Genomic DNA, 24853 nt, shown 5'->3' on the forward strand with positions numbered 1-24853 from the left:
TATTGTTTATTTATTTATTGTTTATTTATTTGTTATTTATTTATTTGTCACAAACAGATAGATAATAATACCCCTTTAACTCACTTCAGACGGGTCACACAACAGTTGCGTGACCCCCACCATGACGCTCGCGACGGGTCTCACAAGCCCTGCGTGACCAACTTTGGAATCTTTGTTTCGCTCTACAAATCACGCACGGATCGCGAGACCCGCCTCGTACCCTTGTTTGGCCAAGCCTGAGCTACTTAGACTTCGTTTCGTATCTCTGGGGCCGGTAGTTTTTAAGTTATTGAAGGTAAAGGACAGTGACCCCAACTGGGGTTGAACAGACCGGAACTCGCGCTTTGTTTTTTTCTATACAGCTCATAGTAATCCGACAGTCGCGTCGTAGTAACGGTCGAAGAAGTCGCATGAACAAGAATCACATAATTTCGCCGTTTTCTATACTTCTGTGCGTTTTACTAGTTCTAGTGTCTCAGAATATGATGTGTCTAATAGTTAGGATCCTGGATATGTACCCGAACACGGCCTGAGTCGTAGTTCTAGGGCTAGATCTAGCACTAGTACCGGCGTTGTTTTTCGCGCAACGAAATCACAACGTCGTGCCGTACATCTGTCTCATGTAATTCAGTGTATGGGTCTGAATCAATGCACAGACCAGCTTTTATATTTTCACCAAACACTTGCACATGTATACAAATCAAACCAGAACACTTTGAACTTTTATTTTTGTTGTTGCAGTGAATTTCATTCTACTTGTCACGTCTCTGGACATTTTTCGAAAATCAAATTCATGCCAATTTTTAAAAAATCATACAAATTAAAGTATTAGACTTAGACAACTTTAGTTTTTTGTATTAGATTAAGCTTGAATGTTACTTAACTGTGTCAAAAAATGATTACAATAGGGTAATTTTGAGAGTTGTGGTGATTTATTGAAATACCCCCCAAAACGCCAGTCTTCAACGCTTGTGACTGGTGAAAGGGCCCAGTCGCAAGTTAGTTAAGCAAAGGAAAGAAATAAGTGTCCGTGTCTGTGTTTTAAGTTTTTTAAGAGTAGCTCCACAAGGGATCGACATTATTTTTGTTTTTACAGAAGTGCTGACAATGAATGAATAAACCATGTATGTCTTCTCCGGTCTTTTTGGGTCTTTTCGGGTCTTTTGGGTCTTCTTGGGTCTTCTCGGTATAAATAAGTGCCGCTATTGAACATAAATATTTTTCATTACATATTTTCCCTCTTGTTTCTTCTTTGCTACAATGCTTCGTACTCATTTTCCGACATTTCTTGTGGGTAGTTGGCTATTGGTGTCAGTGGTGAAGTTGGCTCCTCCTCATCATCATCATCATCATCATCATCATCATCATCATCATCATTATCATCAATGCCTTTCACCCCTGGCAGGGTATAGGCCACATACAAGCTCCTTCCATATATCTCTGTCCTGAGCCGTCCTTCCAAGCTCGTTCCAAGTGAGCTTCATTTCTCTCATGTCCCTTTCCACGCATCTCCTCCATGTTTCCCGTGGCCTACCCCTGCCTCGTGTTCCCTGTGGGTTCCACTGCAGCGACTGTCTTGTGATGTTTCCGCTGGGCTTTCTTAAGGTGTGTCCCATCCATCGCCACTTTCTTAGTCCTATTTCTACTTTTATATCCTTTTGTCCTGTCCTTTCCCACAGCTCTTCATTTCTTATTCTATCCTGCCACTTAATTATTAGAATACTCCTCATACATCTGTTGATGAAAGTCTGGACCTTATTCAGTACTGTCTTCGTTGTTTTCCAAGTTTGAAGTTTGCTCCTCCTTTCCTATCAAATGTCTACTATCCTTATCTCTTCTCTCCTTCTTTTCGTTGTATGTTACTCTCTTGCTCTAGTAACGCCTCTTATCTTCGGCACTTATACGACCTATCTGTATTGCAATTGCCATAAAACTCTTACTACAACAATGTACTAAAAACTTTAAACATTTTTTTGTTTTCTCAAACCACCAGGGCTCCATTTTTGACGGTTTACTGTCATTTTCTCTTACAAACACCCCAAGCATTCGACATTACGATTGACTATCATTTTCTCTATCCATCGGGATTCAATATATTATGATGACTCATTTTTTTCTCCAATCACCAGGATTCAATACATGACGGTATATTGTCATTTTCTCTCTAACCACCAGGATTCAATATATGACTGTTTACTGTCATTTTCTCTCTAACCACCAGGATTCAATATATGACTGTTTACTGTCATTTTCTCTCTAACCACCAGGATTCAATATATGACTGTTTAGTGTCATTTTCTCTCTAACCACCATGATTCAATATATGACTGTTTACTGTCATTTTCTCTCTAACCACCATGATTCAATATATGACAGTTTACTGTCATTTTCTCTCTAACCACCATGATTCAATATATGACAGTTTACTGTCATTTTTTCTCTAACCACCAGGATTCAATATATGACTGTTTACTGTCATTTTCTCTCTAACCACCAGGATTCAATATATGACTGTTTACTGTCATTTTCTCTCTAACCACCAGGATTCAATATATGACTGTTTACTGTCATTTTCTCTCTATCCACCATGATTCAATATATGACAGTTTACTGTCATTTTATCTATCCACCAAGATATCAACATGTGAGAGTTTGCTGTCATTTTCCCTAACTTACTAGGATTCAATATTTGAAGGCTTATTGTCGTTTTCTCTATCCACCAGGATTCAATATACGACGGCTTGCTGCGGTATTTCCCGGACACTTTTGACGCCAGCACGGTGTCGTGTGCCGACTCTGGAAAGCTGGAGGTCCTGTCCCAGATTCTCTCGTCCGTGTGGAAACATTCGTCCAGCGAGAAGGTGGTTCTCGTGTCCAACCACACTAAGGTGAGTCGTGGTTGGTCAGATTGTAGCTTTCGTTCGAATTTTAGAAATAATGCACAGTGAAATATTGCAAGGCATGCTGACAAAATGAGTTACTTTTATTCGATCTGCAAATGTAGCTAATGTCAGCTGAAAATTGACACGGGGGTCAAATTTGTTTATTGTCAACTGCTGCCATTTTCTTTAACACTTTGCCGCCTCATCTCGCCGATGTTTACCACCCAGTTTCTTTGGATTTTCCCCAAAATACGATGGCAAAGTGTTAAGTGTGACGGGTCTTTTATCATTTTATATTGATTAATTGTACAAACTAAACCAATAAATTTCACATAGTTATATCCACAGGGCCAAGATCTGAGAAGTGTCTCATTTTGTCAGCACGCCTCACATTTGTCCACTCTGGCTACCCAATGTGGAGGAAAAAGGTGGCCATCTTGGACAGGTGCACGTCTTACAGTGTCATTAGAATGGAAAAAAGCCACTCCAAAAGGATACTAGTCTCATGCTTATTGTTTGTGGTGCATAGTTTTCTATGCCTTTGAAAGAATATTTTTTGGAAGCTTAAAAAATTGAAAATTCCTCTCAAAGCATCATGCACAGTTGAAATTGTCCGAGAGAGCCATACCCTTTTTGAGGGGAAAAGTGGTTGTCTTTGGTAGGTGGGTGTCTTGGACAGTGTCATTATAATGTTTTTTAACCCTACCCGTACGTCGTGTTTTACTATCGTATCCATACGACGTGGGGAACTCTGTGCCACCACTTTCCAAAGAGGAAATTTACTTGTTACCCGATCTGTACGCTTTGCATAGCAATCTGTCAAAATGATTTTTTTGAGAAATATTGAAAGTTTCGAAGAGATCTGCGTATTAGAAGTATTCTAAAATGTGAAGAATACAACCCCGGGGGTACAAAATTACCCCAGGTGTACGCATAGGTTAAAACGTGATGGGGGCTTCAGGGGGGGGGAGATCATTTGGACAAGTGGCAGTTGGAGCAGGTTTGGCCGTATTATGACTTTTTATGGTATGCACAAAGAAAACAACAAATCCTGATATGCTCAAGCGATTGCTCAAGACTCATTTGTTTAAGTCTTCGTTGTACAAATGAAATGTTTAGTTTGGGTTTGTTCCTTCCCGTCCCCAGACGCTGGACTTCCTGCAGGTGTTCTGTGACTTTGAGGGCTACACGTATCTCCGTCTGGATGGACAGACGCCGACGGCGCAGAGACAAGACCTGGTCAACAGATTCAACAACAAGTTCTCGCCCCAGCGTCAGTAACAGTCTCGTACACGGGGGATATTTTTACGTTATCTTGCCAAATGCTTCAGCTTTTCCAACTCTCTTTTGTGAACAGTGGAGTCCGCTTAAACCGAACACAGTTCTCCCGAAAACAATCGTAAACTGAGAAAATAAAATTCCCAGTTTTATTTTCTTCCTCCCCTAAACTGAAAAGAATCAGGGTGTCTTCAAATAAAAGGGATATTTTTGATGCACTGTATAAATGGAATTATTATTATTAATATTATCCTTGAAATCAGGAATAATTTTTGCTGCGCTAAAATTATAAATGCATTTTTAGTAGTAGTAGTAGTAGTAGTAGTAGCAGCATTCTCCAAATCAGTATTATTTTTACTGCGGTCCAATTATTATTATTAATATTATTCTCCAAATCTGTATATTTGTGCTGGGTATACAGATGCAATTATTATATCATTATCATTATTATATTCAAAATCAGAGATATTTATTTTTTCAGTACCATATAATTGCAATTATTTTTCTGATTCTCCGCATCAGGGATATTTTTGCTGAGTTCCAAAGCTGGTGGTGTTGGGCTGAACCTGATTGGAGCGTCCAGGCTGATCCTCTATGACATAGACTGGAACCCTGCCAACGACCTACAGGTGGGGAGGGGAAGGGGGGGGGGGGGGGTGTAGCTTATGACTTTACAATGCTGCACTTCTTACACCATGAGGCTTTTTTTGGTTCATTTTGTTATTTTGTTTGTTGGGGTTTATTTGGGGGTTTTTTGGGTTATTGTTGTTGGGGTTGTTTTTTTTTGGGGGGGGGGGTAAAGTTTTAAAACATTTTTAATGTATGTGTTTTTATACACCATCGACACAATTTAGGTCATGGGTGTTCCTTAGATCATTTAGGATGCGGAATTCCGACCCTGCCTGTCAGCCAACCCGGGCTAAGAGGGATACATCATCCCAACAGAAAGACTGTAATTGTGAATCTCAATTAAAAATTTCCCTCCCCTCTGGGGAATGGAACTCGGGCCTCCTGCGTGTGACAGAGAAGTGCCTAACTGCTACACCACAGACACTGGTACTCCCTGATGCCAAAAACCTGGCTAAACCAAAGAAAATCTAGCGGGCCTGCAGTATTCGGCGTAAGCAGAATCCACTGTTAATTTTTTCTGACTAGTGTGTTTGGACTTCCAAAACGGCTTTGTCAAAGTGAGGAAAATGTTTTGGTAGGTAGGGAAAGAGTTCACCATGATTGAGACCTTCAGTAATTTGTGACTCCGACTGTTTCAATTTTTTTCTTTGTTTCTATTTTTGTCTTTCTTTCTATTTTTATCTTTGTTTCTATTTTTGTGTTTGTTTCTTTCTATTTTTGTCTTTCTTTCTATTTTTATCTTTGTTTCTATTTTTGTGTTTGTTTCTTTCTATTTTTGTCTTTCTTTCTATTTTTATCTTTGTTTCTATTTTTGTGTTTGTTTCTTTCTATTTTTGTCTTTCAGGCAATGGCCCGTGTGTGGAGAGATGGACAGACAAGAAAAGTCCACATTTATCGTCTGTTGACCGTGGTCAGTTGACTCAAACTCAGTCCGTAGGGTTTATTTTTGTGTTTTTGAATATTTGGGTTTTTTAAATTATTTTTATTTTGTTTTGTTTTGCTTTGTTTTTCATTAATTGCTCATTTCTATTGCACAAGAGCATGCTCTATGCGCTTTACAAACTTAACAACTTTGTTTTTCATAATAATAATTTCATTTATATTGCGCATATCCGTGCACAAGAGCATGCTCTATGCGCTTTACAAACTTAACAACTTTGTTTTTCATAATAATAATTTCATTTATATTGCGCATATCCGTGCACAAGAGCATGCTCTATGCGCTTTACAAACTTAACAACTTTGTTTTTCATAATAATAATTTCATTTATATTGCGCATATCCGTGCACAAGAGCATGCTCTATGCGCTTTACAAACTTAACAACTTTGTTTTTCATCCTCTGTTGCCGTTAAGCGTCGAGGCCAGATGCAGTTTTCTATGGTAGGCCAGCTCCACAGCTCTTTCAGTCGTGATATTATGTTTTCTCAGGGTTTCCTCGACACCCCCGATCCACCTTTTGCGTGGCCTTCCTCTTCCTTTATAGTATAGCCTGAGTGCTTGGTGTTGTAGGCTCTCGAGGCTGGCTGGCTGGCCAGGTGACATATCATAAAAATAATAATTCATCCATCATGAATTGATGATGACTGTAAACATCCAAGTAGGAAGAGAAGTTGTAGACCTTGCTAACTACTTGGATTATTTTTTTATTTTTTTTTTTTAATTTATTTTTTTAATTTTTTGTAAATTATTATTATTTATTATTATTATTGTTACAATAGATATATAGCTCCAATTAGATTTCAACTGAAAATTCCCGGTGTAATAGTATAAATTGTTGTCAATGTTTGGGTTTTAATTAGAAAAATTATATTTTAAAATCTGGCTAACATTATGAATATAATTGAAGTTCTGAACAAATAGAGCTTCAAAGTGAAATTCACTAAAGTAATACAAAAATGTAACTTCGCTAAAGTAATACAAAAATGTAACTTCACTAAAGTAATACAAAAATGTAACTTCACTAAAGTAATACAAAAATGTAACTCCACTAAAGTAATACAAAAATGTAACTTCACTAAAGTAATACAAAAATGTAACTTTACTAAAGTAATACAAAAATGTAATTTTACTAAAGTAATACAAAAATGTAACTTTACTAAAGTAATACAAAAATGTAACTTTACTAAAGTAATACAAAAATGTAACTTTACTAAAGTAATACAAAAATGTAACTTCAGTCCGACCTGCTCTAACATGGTCACATGTCTAAAAAAAAAAAAGGTCACTTCTCTCTTACTTCAACAATGCGTGGCTGTCTTGGACAATGCCGAGTGGGTGGTTGGCGGGTGCTCTGGTGTGGTTTGCTTCTTCTTTCCTATCTAACATCTATCGTCCTTATCTCGCCTTCTACTTTTTTATGTTTGCTACTCTCTTGTAACACCTCTAATCTTCCGGCTTTCTTATGACCTCATTGTATTGCCAGTGCCGTAAAACTTACTAAAACTAATGACAATTCCGACCGCGTGTGTAAGTGGCGTGAATTGACTGGCTGTTTTACCGTGACCGGTTTCTTGTCTAAGAAAACGGTCACTTCTCTCTTCAACAATGGGTGGGTGTCTTCAACAATTCTGACTGCGTGAAAGTGGAAGTGGCCGAGTGCGTGTAAGTGGCGTGAATTAACTGGCTGTTTTACCGTGACCGGTTTCTTGTCCTGCCCCAGGGAACCATTGAGGAGAAGATCTACCAGAGGCAGGTGACCAAACAGGGCCTGAGTGAGACCGTCATGGAGCTCTGCGGCAAGAATAACAATGTCATGTTTTCGCTGGAAGATTTGAAGGTAAAATGTCATGTTTTCTCTTGAAAATTTGAATGTATAATGTCAATGTCACGTTTTCACAGGAAGATTTGTAAATAAAAATGTCGTATTTTGTTTGGAAGCTTTGAATTATATTGTGATGTTTTCACTGAAAGATTTGAAGGTAAAAATGTCATTTTTTTTTGGGAAGATTAAAAATTAAAATGTCATGTTTTTGCTGGGAGATTTGAAGGTATAATGTCATGTTTTTTGTTTGGAAGATTTGATGTTTCCTTTGACATTTTGAAGATATGCTGGAAAATTTGAAGGTGTGCTTGAAGATCTGAATGCTCACCAATACTGTATAATGAAAGGAAAATAGTTTAAAACGCCATTGTAAAAGGCACAAATAATTTTAAAAAGTAAAGAAGTAATTGAGAAAAAAAAATGAAGAGAAAATTGGGATGGACATCTCGATTTGAGGAATTTATGTTTTTGAGCTACGTAACACGTTTTCCAATTTGTTTTGTTCCTGATAGTCACAAAAAAAATTGTAATAATATACGGATGACAGGCTAGACAGAATCGCTTAAAGTTTCTTGTGCAAAGTTTTTCAACCTTTTTGTAATTTCTTTTTTCCATTCAGTATTTTGCAGTGGCTTCAACATTTTGTTCTCAAGTTGAGTCAATTGTATTAAAATTGTTTCTTATGTTGTGATTCACCTGTGGATTGGAGTTGGACATACAGTCAAGAAGTCAGGCAGCTGCATAACAAAGAAAGTATTGGATTGGAATCAACAGGGTAAAAGATCAAGGGGAAGACCGCATGGAACTTGGAGAAGAATCACAGAAACTGATGTACAGAAAATTGGGAAGACATGGAATAACATCAAGAGGCTAGCCCAGGATAGAGAAAGATGGAAAATGTTTGTTCGTGGCCTATACCCTGGTGCAGGGTGAGAAAGGCAATGATGATGATGAAGCAATACTTGTGTCCTTATCTTGTGTTTTCAGGATTTGTTCTCTCTGAACGAGAAGACAGACTGCGAGACTCATTCCATGCTGTCGTGTGGCTGTGGGGGCGACCCGAGTTACGAGAGGGCGGAGGTCAGGCCGGAGGAGGGTCAGGGAGAGGACAGAGCGTGCCAGCTGACCAACAACGCTGTCAGTCTCCAGAAGGTACTTCTGTCCAACCTGCCTCTGTGGTCGCCTCTGGGTAGTGATCATATCTCTATAGTGATCATATCTCCATAGTGATCATCTCTCCATAGTGATCATATCTCCATAGTGATCATCTCTCCATAGTGATCATCTCTCCATAGTGATCATATCTCCATAGTGATCATCTCTCCATAGTGATCATATCTCCATAGTCTGTCCCCGTGGTTTTATGCACCCGGCATAACGTAGCAAAATTTGATCATTTTTTGCATAATTTCTTATCATTTTTCCATTATCATTCTTTGATTTTTTAAAAACAACAACCCCAGAATCACACAATTTCACGTTTTTGGGCTCAGTTTGGATAATTTCATAATTTTTCTTGCATAAAACGATGGGGGCAGCTTAGTGGTCATCTGTAATAAAAAAAAAATGTTTAAATAATAGATAGCATTGGCATAACGTAAATTCCTGCTCTATGCGCTTTACAATTTGTATCATTACCCCAGCAGACCTGATAGTATTCTGAAACAATCTCAACTTCCTGGAAAGCATACAGTGCAAGAAACCATCTTACAGGTGCTAAAACACAAACATACTGACAAAATCTTTCACTGTTTATGGCCAGATACCCATTCCCACTCTAATCTTCACTATCTTTATTCTTCTCTAGTTTGAGAAGGAACTAATTTTGTGGGTGGTTGGCGGGTGCTCTGGTGTGGTTTGCTCCTTCTTCCATATCAAACTTCTATCATCCTTTTCTCTCCTCCTCCTTTTATTTGTTTGTCTCTGTTACTGTCTAGTAACAGTAACACATCAAATCTTTGACTCTCATATTATGACCTATTTTGCTTTCCAAGAGCAGTAAAACACTTACTTTTACTAAAACAGACCAAAAAAATCTCTGATCTTCTTCTTCAATCTGAGAAGTAACTATGTTGTCAGCACACCTCACATAACAGAGACAGAGGGAGAGGGAGAATGTTTTACGCAGAGGGTTGTCCCAGCATGTGAGACATGTACATTTAACTAATGTCCTGTCTTGTTGTGCGTATGCGTGAGTGCACCTGACCTTTGTAACGTCTACTGCCATTGTTAACCTGTCCCTGTGGTTTTATGCATCCCGCATAATTTAGCAAAATTTGAACAGTTTTGCATAATTTCTGATTATTTTCCTGTATCATTCTTTGTTAAAATTAACAGAATCGCATAATTTCACATTTTTGGGCTCAGTTTGCATAATTTCAGAATTTTTCTTGCATAAAACAACGGGGACAGGTTAACGACCAAGACAAATTTCTCCCTGCGAGATGAATAAAGATTGTCATTGTCATAATGTGTCTGTTTGGTTGACCGTCCCCAGAACCCCAGCAATCTGACCATGGCAGAACTGCTTCATTGGAGCCACTGGAGGGGAGACTTTGTCCGGGATGGCAAGGTAATAATAATAATGAGTCTACATAACAAGAGGGTTCTCTCCTCTCTTTGAGCCAATTAAAAAGTGTCCTCAAAATTAGAAGGCGCCCTCTTCGCAAATGCGCACCCGTTGCGAACAGAGTTGCCCTACTTGTGTGAAAAAAATCAAAGTGAAACTAACAAGTCTTTGAATAAATAGGAACCCTTTTTTAAAATGGTTGCGATGACAAAAAAACCTCTTCCAGAGGTTAACAGAAGACATAATAATCATGTAGTTTTTGTATCTTATTTCAGTAAGATTTTTTTAATGCACAAAGATCATGTCTTCCATCATACTAGATGGTTTCTGCTAATAAAGCATGAGTGAAATTTCTATTACTATTTGTTATTTCCTCTCAATATTTTACTCACTGCAATAGTTAAATGCTAGATATATATTAATATTATGAAAATTTTTAAGGACAAGCGGGCTGACCCAGATTTCGGGGGTTTCCAGAAACCTTGACCTACACCAAAGGTGGGCATTGCCCTACCTATAGGAGAAGTTTGGTTTCATTGGTGTGTATATATTTGGTTTTGAGAAAACTTGATTTTCAAAGAAACTGAACAAGGGGAAAAAACTTTACCCTCAATTTTCTCAAAACAGCATTTCTCGGGATAGCCCCCTTGTGCTTAAAAGCGACCAAATATGCATCCATTATATTAAATGTTCACATATAATGAGTCTTTCAAAGGTTTTTACTTTAAAATTTCTCTTTTTGTTTGTTTTTCAGTCTTGGTACCTTGACGAGACGGGATCAACAGTGTCTTTTGTCTTCTGGCACGAGATCAACAATGCTTCATGATAGCCTGTTCACATCCCAGCTGCCAGACTTTACTGTACTGTTCATACACACTTTTGTTCTTTTATTCCATCAACTTTGTTTGAGCTTATCATAAACCATTGTGTCATTATCATTATTGTACAATAATTAATAATGTATAAAAGAAGGAAAAAAATGATGAAAATAGTCCACATTGTTGAAAAACGTTGCAATAAATTTTTAAAAGAGTAGACCTTTTGTAAATGAATTAATTTGAAATCAAAGTCTTTGAAGTCCTGAATGTTCAAAGTGACCTTTTCCTTTTATTTATTTTTTAAAAAGAAAGTTTTAAAATTATGTATGCCAGTTTGTATTCTGCCGAGATCAACAAATCTATGGAATCTGCTCTCGATTCTAATGCCAATGCTATACAGACCTGTCATCATCAGATTCTGCTGAAAGTGCAAGTAGCGAGTAGAGTCATGTTGAAGACCTGATGTCACAGACCGGTTTTGGAACTCTTGTGTTACTAACGGTGTTTGTTAATGCTCCAATCGACTCGATTTCGGTCATTTAGGAGGCGGGCTTCCGACCCTGCCTGTCGTGGCCAACCTGGGCTGTGAGGGATACAACATCCCAGCAGAAAACTGAGAAACTCAATAAAATTGTTCTCCCCACTCAGGAATCGAAATCGGGCCTCTTGCATGCGTCAGCAAAGCACCCAACCGCTACACCACAGACACCATGAAAAATAGGTGCAGCGAGAGGCAATGTTTGACAAAACAGAAAGTTACGCATTTTCAGGACATACCAGGCTCATCATAATATTCATAAGGCAATGAAGGGGTTAAGAACTCTGAAAAAAAAAATCTTTTTCATGTTGTTATTCGTGCCTGACATTCCTTAACCCTCTCCGTACGTGTTTTACTATCGTATCCATACGACGTGGGGAACTCTGAGCCACCACTTTCCAAAGAGGAAATTTACTCGTTAATCCGATCCATACGCTTTGCATAGCAGTTTGTCAAAATGATTTTTTGAGAAATATTGAAAGTGTCAAAGAGATCTTCGCACTAGAAGTATTTTAATGTGAAGAATACAACCGCAGGGGTCCAAAATTACCCCAGGGTGTACGGATACGGTTAACAAATGAGTGTTTTATATGATGTGATGTCATGTGGGTCAATGGCCTTGCCGTAAACACAGAATAAACTTACGAATTTTACCTTCTGACATGCACATTTTTTTTTTCTGATTGAATTCCAATAAATTAATTAAATAAAAGACCCTGAAAAAAAAAAAAGATTTCAAACAAGTTGTTAATTTCATTCATTCTTTTATTTCAACTTTTACAGTCATGTTCACATTCATTATGTACATATTTTGCATCTCGTTTCTTCCTGTTCTGCAAAGACCGGTACGGCACGGTACTTAAAGCAATTTTGTTGCACGTGTTCCTGATACAAACATTCTTCTTGTCTAAAGCACCAAAACACCAACTGCATTAGGGGGGGGGGGGCATCCAAAAATAGCATAAATTAGTTGCAAAACATAATAATACACTGCTCATTGTCAAGGACAAGACAATACAACTAACCAGCAGACAAAACAAAAAAAATGGGGAAAAAAATAATTTTGTTTTAAATTTGCAAACTCGAACCAAAAGTGTACATCAACAAGAAATATTTCTACAAATGTTACTGAAAAGTGTTCACTAAGTGCAGGTGATAAAATATACCGCGTAAATAACGAAGCTTTGGCCAAGCAATCCAATAGTAACGTAATAATAATAATAATAATAGATAACATAAAAGACATTGCAAAAATAGTTTGTCGCATTTATACACATTGCTGTTTCTTCCGTCTTTACGGCGTTCAGAGAGAGAAAGGGAGAGAGAGAGACGTCCTAGGAAAGCAAAACTCTCATTCCAGGACAGTGTGCCAAAGTTCTTGAGATTACTTTTCACTTTTTCCATGACTTACATTGCAAAAAGAGGGATTTTCTCCCCAAAATTTTAAAATAAAGTATTCATATATTTAACCCAACTCGTACGGTAGCCAACTTCATAAAAATATGTATAGCCTATATATATGTCAAAGAAAAAAATTCAGAGGACTTTCAGCGCCAAATTTTTCACATGTTTAGTTTCGTATTATATTAGTAAAACAGTTTCACGGCGCTGGCAACTGCATGAGATTTTTTTTTCAACATTTCTCGGCTGATGGTAGACTAGCAAAAACTTTTCACAAAACACAAACAAAACATAGTTTGGACACGATGCTGTAAACCGGGTGACAGTAACAAAAAACAAACAAACACACAAACTGAAACAGCTAGCTGTGCACATTGCGTGAGGACTTTTCCCCAACTGCTGTGAAATATTCAAACAAACAAGAAGAATGATAAAATTATCAGCTCCATTCACTTGAAAAGCACACCAAAAAAAAAAAAAGAGGGGGTACACGATGAGAAGAAAGTGAGGTCATGAGTTTTGTCAATTGTGAGGCAGACTGGTGAAGTCAGGCGCTCGTCAAAATAATCCAAGTGAAGAAAAACTGGCATTTTTCAGCGGGTTTCTGAATTTTTATTGAATTTTTTTTTTCACTCAACGCCTTTTATGCCCGTTAAAGAACATATTTCTGTGTGGATTTTTACTGAAAAACGATTAAAGGCACAAAAAAATGTATATTCTCAGTCTCCATCGACTCTCCAGCTAAGGAAATAATCTATCTTTGGCAGCAATTGTCTCCCTAATGTTACAGGTGACACCCTCCTCCAAATCTTTCATTCGCAAATATCTCAACTTGTAGTATTCAAGATAAGTGGAATTTTTTTCATTCAAAACAAGACAAATGACCAAGCTTTAAGAAGATACCAATAACTCTACATGCCCCAAAAATTGACGAGCGCCTGATTCCACCGCGTCGTGACACAATTCGTTTTAAATTGAAACTTATCCCTGCGTGACACTCCCGTCAAAACTACACCAAACGAGCAAGAAGAGGTCAACACGGTTATTCTTTGTTGTAGTATCTTTGATCCCTTTCCACCCCAGCCACCTGAGCCTATGCAATCCTATAACCCAAGCTTCTGACGGGGAGAAAGAAAAAACCAAAAAAAACTCAACCACGACTTGCACCACTTTACGATGAGGAAAGCACACTGCGCGGAAGGGCAAAGGTAGCTTATAGTGCTTTGATGCTAGTGCTTGGGCCTGCGGAGTTAATGTAAATAAAATTTTATCCTGGGGGGGGGGGGGGGGGATATTCCTGGACATTGGCTGAAGAAAGTTACGCCCAAAAAAAAAAAAAAAAAAAAAAAAAATAGAAGGAGAGAAAAAACCAGCCTCACCATGTAATGTACGTAACACTCCCAAACCGCCCTCATCCTCTCCTTCCAAAAGGTGGTCCCTACCAAAAAAATCTGCATACAATATTTGTCAACCACAGACAACTGGGGAAGGATGTAGTGGCGTTTTTACTCAAATTAAATGTGAACACTGAAGCTTCGAGCGAGTCAATGAAATTCAGACGGTTCAACGTGTAAACTGACACACAGCCACATGCTCGGGAGGGGCAGGGGGGGTGGATGACAACAGTGGCGGACCTGCCAAGTACTCTCATAAAACCGGAGTTCTCCCATATTTTCTTGGGACTGTCAGAGAATTCTGATCCAATCTGCATAAATTCTGATGTTTTTTCTCGAATTCATTTGTCGTCAGGTTGTGTGCGACTTATCATAAATGATGTGAGAATGTATTATATTTTTATTTGAACTATTTGTGTGACTTATCATATATGACACGATAATACACATTTTTACTTGCGTTTAGTTGTGTGTAATTATCAATTTCACACTTTTATTTCCCACTGTCGGTTTGTCTTAATTCAATCTTAATTTACAACAGAGTTCTAGTGACTTTCCCACCCCCATGCAAACTCTTAGATTTTGAGAGAATTTTGAGGAAATCTATTTTCGTTCATGGAGTGGGTGGTTGGCAGTTCGGCAGTAGGGGGGGACGAGGTGGAACGTGGAATCTGATATTCCATGCATCAAACGAACAACACGCGCAGAGTAAACAAAGAACATTTACACAAGCTGTCCAGATGTCCGATCAACTTTTCCAAAGCACTCAAAGCTGGAGTTCTACATCAACAACAATTAAAAACGATAAAAAGGGACCAAATAAATCCAAACATGTCCCAAACTATTTGAACATTTTTAACTCTTCAATTACAGGAAATACAAAATAATAAACAAAATAATTCTTCGCTTATATTGCTTTCAACGACCAGAGCGGTAGTGATAAACCGTTTGACAGGGCCACTTACACAAACACGGATCACCGACAACTAAGGGCCACGATTAGAACAATTCTTGCCTCTCTTAGACTTTTCAAAGACGAGGTTAATTAAAGTAACAAATCAAATAATCAAATATTTCTGCATCTACAATGGATCACTATAAAAACAATGCCTCTCTAACCATCTACTTTCAAATCAAAGACGAGGCTAAAATAAAAATCGAATTCTCAGATAATCGGAATTTTTAAAGATGACACTTAAAAAGGTCAAAGACTGAGAAAATTTCTTCTTTTTTTTTTCCAATTAATAAATCCCGGTGTAAAATTCTATTATAACACAATGATTATTCAATGTTGCTTTATCTTCCAAATGATTCCATGAAAATCGCAAACCTGCAGGCTGTACTGTAGGAGGACATTTCTGAGGTACTCGCGACATCAGACAAAAAAATTCATAAAGTTACACCCGCAACAAGAAAAAAAATTACCTCCCATTCCATGCCTAAATATAAGAGATCGTCGTCATCATTATCATCACCATCCATTATCGCATTACATAACTACTCTAAATTTTGGAACACCAGTACAACAAAAATACGTAAGATGAATGACCTCTATGTGTGAATTTCGTAAACGCAGGAAGGAAACGGTACGCTACTGACCTGATCAGCAGCTCTTCCTCCTACCCAGGATGAATGAACTAGATCAGGGCGACAAGATGAACCTGCACTCGCTCTCTCTCTCCCCATTACAAGCGAGAGCCTGACTTTTACAAATGTTTTGTTAATGTGAACCAAGAAGGGCTGTGAACAAAAATATTCCAAGACCACTCTAAACCGGATAAGATTTTAAGTCTCAACTGCAGTCACTGCGCATATTTGTTGGTCCAGTCTTTTGCCAGTTTGATGTACTTTTCCCGGTCGGCCTTGTAAATGCGGGCAATCTCCGGCACCAGTGGATCGTCAGGGTTTGGGTCAGTTAACAGCGAGCAAATGGAGAGGAGCACTGAAAATGAGAGAAAAAGACCCAAAAAAAGTTAAATCTGGCAGAATATCAAAAGATCAACTCGCAACAGGCCTCTAGGATCCCCCCCCCCAAAAAATTGGAAGGAAGTAAACCAAAAATAAATTTCATGATGTTATACAAAACTAAACATGTCCCCGTCGTTTTATAATGCAAGAACAATTTTGAAATTATGCAAACTGAGCCCAAAAATGTGAAATTATGCGATTCTGTTAATTTTAACAAAGAATGATAAAGGAAAGTAATCGGAAATTATGCAAAAAATGATCACATTTTGCTAAATTATGCGGGGCGCAAAAAACCACGGGGACAGCTAAACACAACGCTCATCTGTCAGAATTTCTTTCCCATACAAACATTTCTAGGAAATCAATCTCAAAACTGCAAGGGATCATTATAAAATAATTCACTTTTTTACCCATATTATGTCTACTTTCATATGAACCATAACAACGGTAATCCAAAGAGAACGTGGTGCTCTGTCTCCAAATCTAGGGCACATCCGGAGAGAGCAATCCTAAACTTTCTTGGTGACAAAAATACAATAAGCAATTTTCTGAGGCCGTGTTTAAAAAAACCACAAGACCATCATTAAATTTGAAACAATTTATCGTTCGAGATGATGTGGTTTCTATGGCCATTTATGCTAGAATTTTAAGAAGGCCAAAACTAGAATTATTCAAATAAATCAGTCGGGGTATGCGTCTTTAAGTGTGTGTGAGTGTGTTTTGCATCTCTTTCTCCTGCACTAAAATATAGGACAATGCCATGAATCTGAATAGGCACATCCGAAGAGACCAATCCAAAATGTTCTTGGTCTAAATTCTGTGAAACCCTTTGGGGGCCTGAGGTCCAGAGGTTCTCTTTTAATTTTCTTCAAATAACGACTCTAATTGATATTGACCAAACCTCAAGTATTCACAGAACACAGCACAAGAAATAAAAGTTCAGTCACCAAAAGTAATAGCATGGCCACCAAGAAACTACACTAAAGGCACACTGTTCAAATATAATAAGATCAGAAAGCAAAATTTTTCAGGAGAGAGAAAAAAAAAGTTTCATTCTTTTTACAATTGTACTTGTACCTTTACATTATGCTTTTTTCTTGCTTTTTGCTCCAAGGAAAGGGTTAATCCCTCCCAGCCCGACTCGGCCCATTGACAGAAATATGCAATGTTTGACCCATGATAAGAGATATGTACACAACATGTACTTATTCATTATGGAAACTTTACTTATCAAATGAGTGTTTTGTGTGATATGATGTGGGCCAATGCCTTAAACACTGAATTCTTGATTTTTGCAACATTCATGATTTGAACTTCAACAAACTTTTCTTGAGCAGATGCAACCAATACCACAGATTAAGAAAGAGGAATTTTTTTTAATGTCTAAAGTTTGACTTTATATGCCTTACGTCTGATCAGCTGGCCGAACCTATGGCATTATCGATCAACAATTTATCTGTACTATCACACATTCATTTATACGCAGAAATATATTACAACAGGCAAGTCGGGCAAAATCCAATTCCAGACATTTCAGAAATCCGGATTTCCGAATCTATCCAGAAAATCGACATCTTTGTAGTATATAATGGCAAAAAAGGGTAACTATTACTATTACATAACCAATGCTGGGAACCATCAAAATCCAAACCGTGGCTGCCTACCTTTGGAGATGGTCAGGGCTGGCGACCACTGTCCTCTGAGTATATCCAAGCAGATGCTGCCGTTGCTGTTGATGTTCGGGTGGTAGATTCTTGTCGTGAAGGCAACCTGCCGAGACCAACGCAAAAGTTGTTTGTCAATGTTTGTGGGTCACCCTTAGCACCGAGCAAAATACTGGCGAACCTGCTTTTCAACAGCCACCTGTCCAAGACAATCACCTGTACAAAAGGCCATTCCCTATTTCCAACTTGTATTTTTTTCTACACATATAATGAAACTGTTCTGGACATCCACCTGTCGAAGATAACCACTATTCTCTTCAAAAACAGACGGCCATTTAGAACCATTATGACTGTATATCTGTCCTCGTCGTTTTACGCAAGAAAAATTCTGAAATTATGCAAACTTAGCCCCAAAATGTGAAATTATGCCATTCTGTTAATTTTAACAAGGAATGATATAGGAAAATAATAAGAAATTATGCAAAAGATGATTAAATTTCGCTAAATTATTTATGCAGGGTGCATAAAACCACGGGGACAGGTATATCAGATCAGAAGATGGTTTAAAAAAAAGGATAAGGCAGGAAGGGTGTTCAGCAGTTTCACTTGTAATAAAAGAGAAAATATTTTTACAATGTTTCAACGTCGTTCTACTCTGTAAGGTCGTTCTACTCTGTAAGGTTGTTCTACTCTGTAAGGTCGTTCTACTCTGTAAGGTTGTTCTACTCTGTAAGGTTGTTCTACTTCTGCATGTAACACTTTGTACATTTCCTGCCATTATAATAACTATCATTAACATTTTTCTTTGTGGAATGTACCGGTACAACAACTTTCCCCTCGCTGAAATCCTAGACTCCGAAGAACACAGAGGGAATGTTTTCATTATAAGACTTGACCACCAAAACTGGAGGTGGTTGGCTCTTGAAGACGACAATAAATGGAGATCGAAAAAAATTGTTCATTCAACGACAATACGCCAATTTGTACAAAACGGGCCCAAATCAACGCGTGTAACTCCCAAATCAACATTTTCCCCATGCCCTAACTATAGTAATGCTATGAAACCAGAAACTGTCCCCAGGAAAAAAAATTAAGCTATTTGCTCATGCATATTAGCTTAATAATAATAGAATAAAATGGCCAACCGATGAATTTACTTAACGAGCAATCATTCACGGCTCTGTAGCTGAATTTTTTTAATGTGTGTGTGTGGGGGGGGGGGGGAACAAATCAATTTTCTCAAAGTGGGAGCCATACCTTTGGTGGTTTGAAGGGATAGTCTGTCGGGAAGTTGATTGTTAAGAAGAAAACTCCTTGTGCATATGGACTGTCATTCTGAAAAAGAAAAAGGTTATTATAATTATGGGTAACAAACATCAAACCAATCTTATAATTGCATCACAAAAACACGTCACACAATATCACATTACTGCAAAATTGACATCACTGCAAAAAAGGCTAAAAGTGATCACGCGGAGCGTTACGGTGAGCACTCGGATCCATACGAAGGACTGATTTCATCCAAAAGTTTTGACAAATATATAGGTCAACATAATAATAATAATTAATAAATGACATTTATATAGCGCTCAACCCTGATTTAAGTACACAGGCTCTGAGTGCTTTACAATACAACACAACAGTGACCTAAAACTTAGTGACTGACCAACGTTCATATGCAACCCTTTAACACTCAGCTTTTGTTTTACCCTATCCGTACACCCTGGGATCATTTTGTACCCCTGGGATTGTATTCTTCACATTTTAGAATACTTCTAGTACCAAGATCTCTTTGAAACTTTCAGTATATTTCAGAAAATCATTTTGACAGACTGCTATGTAAAGCATACAAATCGGTTTAATGAGTAAATTTCCTCTTTGGAAAGTGGTAGCACAGAGTTCCCCGCATCATATGGATACGATAGTGAAACATGACGTATGGATAGGGTTAAAAAAACCTACTACAGTAACATGCACAGAGAACTTGAAAACAAATATGAAGGCAACACTTCAAAATAATTATGATATAATAATAATATAATACAATACTCACAGGACCGAGTATGGTTGCCTGCCACTGAAATACTGAAACAGACAAAAGTGGGAGCAAAAGTCAGTATGATGAATGAAAATACCACAAAATTAATTTGAACCAGCACAATAAAAGCATCACTTGTAGCTTAATTAAGAGCTCACTGCGGCAACTACATGATGTTTTGGTGTAAAGTAAAAATAACTCTGCATTTTTTCCTGCGTGTACTCTTTTAAATTGAAATCAGCACCAAAAAATTCACACACCATGAATCATTAAATTTGCAACATTCCACGCAGCCACAAAAAGACTTGAGTGACCGTAATCATGATGTAGTGACACTGCTGTGTTTCGCCTACACATAACAACTTAACCTCATAAACCACCTGATATTCTTCAAGAAACCCCAAAAAAGTGGAGAAAAAAAAAAAAGAAAAAAAAAAGAGTACTCTTGATTGCAAGGCATCAGCTTCTTAATTAACTCTTGACATGACCTCTACTAGTTTACTTTACTTTTCCAATCCAGCGGCCATTTCAGTTTGAGATAGCCCTTCCGCCTGTCGATATGGCAAAGAATTTACAGGTTTTTATCAGCTGTGTTTTGTCCTCTACTAGTTTCAATTCCTTACCGCCAATATCTAAAAAAACGGGGTAGTAGCACTCACAAGGATTCAACTTCAAGGACAGATATGTATCACGACGCAGTGAAATCAGGCGCTCTCATCAGTTTGAGGGCATGTGGAGTTCTTGGTATCATCTGAAAGCTAATTCATTTATTTGGCTTTCAATTTTTTTTTTAAACACCCAATTATCTTTAATAGAAGTCAAGATATCTGCGATTGAAGGAGGTGAGGTTGCCTGGTTTCAGTGGTAAAATAAATAAGCGATAAAATGGCCACCCAGGTTCGGTAACTGCGATACCTTGAAAAAACTAAAAAATTACGTATTTTGTGCCTTTAATCAACATGTTTCAGTAAAATTCAAATGGAAATTATAAGTCTTTGTATGGACATAAAAGGAGCAACAACAAAACATTTATTTTTAAATAGCACAAATGGCGGAAAAATGCCTGTTTCACCGATTTTGTTATTTTGACGAGCACCTGATTTTTTTACGACGCCTCACATATTATATTTTTCCAGTTTACACATAATACTTACAGTCATCACCCACAGGACCAGCCGAGCAGTTCGTGGGTGGGTCTTTCCCGAGATCCTGCAGCTCCTGAAGACAAAAAAAAAAAAGGAATAATTTTCAGAAACAGTTCCGGGACACCAGTTTTCATCATTTTTCTACTGATTTTTAGATAATCAAGACTCAGCTGGATTTAGCAAATCACGTTGATTTGTTCAATAGAGATTTTGCTGAAAAGATTTGAACTTATGCGACAGGAACTGGTGTGCAGATTACAGCGCTTTTTGAATTTTGAAAATCAATTAATAAACAACATTTTTAAATTCTTTTTTTCTATCTCTCTGTAAACAAAGTATAAACAGGTCCCTTGATCACAGTTTCAAAATGACCTGAGATAAGGTTTTAAAAATGTGCTAATCTCTACAAATGACATTGAGATCGCGAAATTTTCCCCAAATTTTTAATCAGAGAAGATTAAGTTCTCTTTTACAGACTGCAGGACGAACGAAGCCTTTTTGTGTAGTGTAGTTTGTTCAAAGTACTAATCTCACTCCTTCACCATAGAATCCCTCCCACTGTAGTGTGTACTTTTGTAGCAGCATGCAATTAATAATTTTTTTAAAACAGATTTTAAAAAAGCAAAACCAAACCAGACCCTGTTCTGACTGTTCACAAGTTGACACATTGCTGGGTTTACCTGACAGCATGCCTAAGGGCCTCTATGAAGGAATAACCATGATGGAAACATACTTTTATAAAATGTTCAATGGATACATCATCACAGTAGACCATCTAAAAATCTAGATCAAGAGGTAATGACAGACACCACTTCCCTCTTTGACTCTTTCCTTGCGGTCCCCCCCCCCCCCCAGTATAGCCTACTGCTTTTGCACCTCACAGTGTCCATTTGCAAACCTTGCAGTCTCGAATTAGACCTTGGCTACTCCATTTGCAGCTCAGCTACCTATTGAGTCCAATCTCTTTTGTAAGTGCTTTAAAATTTCTTATAAAAAAGTGCTTACAAAACTTTAAAAGGGACGATCCGGATCGAAACGATCTCAACCATTTGCACTGCGTTGTTGAACGTTGTTTGAACTTGCTTTCGAACACGTAGATATCTAGGCCAAAGAAAATAAATAATCTGAGTCAGCAGGCTGCCGTCGTGTTGCCACCATGACTGACAAAGTGGGAATCCCTCAATGACGTCAAACAAGATGGCTGTTTATAAAAATCGGTCAATGGTGTTTAGTTGTTCATCCTCTAGCTATCCGCCGCTTGTTACACAAGTATTCAACAAGAATACGATTAGTATAGAGGCCTACAACTGTAACCCTAGTCCCTAGCCTAGCCCTAGCCTTGGCTAGCAAGGTATAGACTAGATTCAAGATCTAGCTACACACAGACTAGATCTATGACTATGAGTAAGATTTGTAACTTTCAACAGTAGTAACGCAATCGTGTACTAGATCTACCGATGGAACTCATAACCAGTCATTATACTCATTGGACTGATTCACCCCTAGTGTAACGCAATTCATCATGATCCACTCTAGAATCTAGTAGACGACACCCTCCCCGGCCGTCAAACTCAATTTAGATAAAGTCCCTGTTTTCTTATTCATATTTATACCTATAACGGTTCACCATTAAACCCATTGTGTGTTTTACATTATCCCTTTCTAAATTTACCTTTTTAATTCGCTTTTGTGCCATTTTCTCAGGAAATCTGTAGCAAAATTCTGTCTTGACTAGGTGTGTATTGTGTACCTAGGGCAGGAAGTTTGATTTGATGGCAAGGGTTGCGCCTGCGCTGTTGGAGGACGAGAGACAAGGTCACGTGACTTCCTCTAACCTGAGTGACTTCCAGCGCAGACCATAGATATTTCGAAAGTCATTGACAAAAAAATAAACGCTGCTTCTAGAAGAGGATGCGAAATCGAAATCAGTCAATTTGGCTGTCGTGAAAGGGAAAAAGGCACGTTGTGGTGATTTACACCACATCGACACATCTTTGCCTCTTTCTGAAATACATAATACAATGTATACATTGTACATTAAAACAGGATCTGTTAATGTGAAAAGTATAAAGTAAAAATGCCTGTAGGGGGGCGCGCTCACGCGCGTGTGTATGTATGCCTGTTTTTTTTAGTAGAGGTTATACGGCGCTCGCAACTGAATAAGGTCACATGAGCGCCAATTGCGTGCGTGTGTGTGTGTGTCAGAGTGTATGTTTGTGTGTGCACGTGTGCGTATATAATTATTATGTGTCCATTCGCTCTCCCTTCTCCAGTAGGGCCTACTTATAATGAACCATGACGGGTGCTAATTGCGATACATTCATCCCGGATGCGTAACTTCCTTTCAAATCATGGGAAGATAAGACGTGAGCTGCAGTAGCCTAATGTACAACAACGGAAATCACGCAAATGTGAAGATAGTGATAATAATAATTAGGCCGTTTTTTTATTACCGTTTATATAATTAATTGTCTACTCTTTGCCAATGTGCGTCATCTCCGCCACTTTCCCTCCGTCTGTTCTCTGAAACCATGTAATAGATGGCATGTCGAGAAGAAGAAGAAGAAGAAGAAGAAGAAGAAGAAGAAGAAGAAGAAGAAGAAGAGTAAAAGTAATTATCAACAACAAGAACAACAACCATAACAATTCAACAACAACAATGATGATAATAATACATTGTTCTCCCTCTGCTTTTTGTTGACCAATTACAAATTAATAATCTACTTGTATTGTTGTACTGCCGCAACTATCTTAGCTTACAACGGTTGTGCAAAATGTAATGAAACTTTTAAAAGTTCATCGTGACGATAACACGGTCGGTATGGTTTTGAGTTGATTATTGCTTCTTTTTTTTAATGTGGGGGTTTTTTTTTTGGTAAGTGTTTTACCACGATTGCAACTGCATTATAAAGTCATATGAGCGCACGTTTGTTGATTTGTAACACGTTACGAACACACCCACTATATTATATTATAATGACCTGAATAACACCGTTTTGCGCTATGCCTGTGTTTCTTAAAGTATGTAAGTTATACGTGGGTTTATTTGTTTGTAATTGCTTGTTTTCGTTTTTTGTTTGTTTGTTTTGGCTTTTTTCTTCTTTTTTTGTTGTTGTTGTTGTTGTTGTTGTTGTTGTTGTTGCTGTATTTTTTAGAGGTTCAAGCTTCAGCTGGCTGCTGTTTGTAACATATACTTGTCTTGTGGCCGTCTTGTGGCCGGTGTCTGTCAACTTCTTTTTCTTTCTATTCATCTCTACTACGCAACCTATTCTCTTTTTTTTTAGTAGGCTAAGTGTTTTACGGAAATTGCAACACAATTTTCCAAGGTCGTTTCGTCGGTCTTGATCAATTAGTTGGTTGACTCTATTTTGATCACCATTTAAAAACAAATAAATCTACGTGTGTTTTTACGCCATCATCGACACCGTTTATACCATTCAGGAAGCGGGCTTTCGATCCTGCCTGAGTGTCAATGCCAACCCAGGCTAAGAAAAGAGATACGACATCCAAGGAGAAAGTGTATGTCATACTTACAAAGGTGTCCCAATATTATCGCGGGCTGTTAGTGGACGTGTATACATGTCATACTTACAAAGGTGTCCCAATATTATCGCGGGCTGTTAGTGGACGTGTATACATGTACTGACATGCGGTGCACCATAACCTTTGGCCTTGATGGGAGGCGAGACGGTAACCGGTCATTTCGTCACACGGTCATCTCGACGTTACACCCCAATTATGAGTGACAAAATGACTTCGCTTATA

The 24853-nt window shown here is 38.0% G+C and overlaps 2 protein-coding genes across 2 annotated transcripts in view; one reads left to right on the forward strand and one right to left on the reverse strand.

Annotated features, from left to right (window-relative positions):
- The window catches only part of LOC101853349 (DNA repair and recombination protein RAD54B), a gene marked incomplete in the record, with an annotated part of 29627 nt that extends 18470 nt beyond the window's left edge, over positions 1–11157 (forward strand). Inside the window, 8 exon segments of the mRNA XM_013088120.2 lie at positions 2724–2888; positions 4029–4155; positions 4683–4789; positions 5635–5700; positions 7452–7568; positions 8541–8705; positions 10051–10125; positions 10877–11157. Coding sequence (XP_012943574.1) covers positions 2724–2888; positions 4029–4155; positions 4683–4789; positions 5635–5700; positions 7452–7568; positions 8541–8705; positions 10051–10125; positions 10877–10948 — 894 coding nt within the window.
- A 1068-nt stretch (positions 11158–12225) lies between these two features.
- On the reverse strand, positions 12226–22868 carry LOC101853583 (ubiquitin-conjugating enzyme E2-17 kDa). The gene is made up of 6 exons (XM_005108418.3): positions 22761–22868; positions 21098–21161; positions 19959–19990; positions 19163–19240; positions 17906–18011; positions 12226–16215 (listed from the first exon to the last, which is right to left on the reverse strand). Exons 1-6 carry the CDS (start codon positions 22782–22784, stop codon positions 16076–16078), a joined length of 444 nt encoding a protein of 147 aa, XP_005108475.1. The 5' UTR covers positions 22785–22868; the 3' UTR covers positions 12226–16075.
- Positions 22869–24853: the final 1985 nt, after the last annotated feature.

The sequence above is a fragment of the Aplysia californica genome, unplaced genomic scaffold, assembly GCF_000002075.1.
Source record: "Aplysia californica isolate F4 #8 unplaced genomic scaffold, AplCal3.0 scaffold00688, whole genome shotgun sequence".
Lineage (NCBI taxonomy): Eukaryota > Metazoa > Mollusca > Gastropoda > Aplysiida > Aplysiidae > Aplysia > Aplysia californica.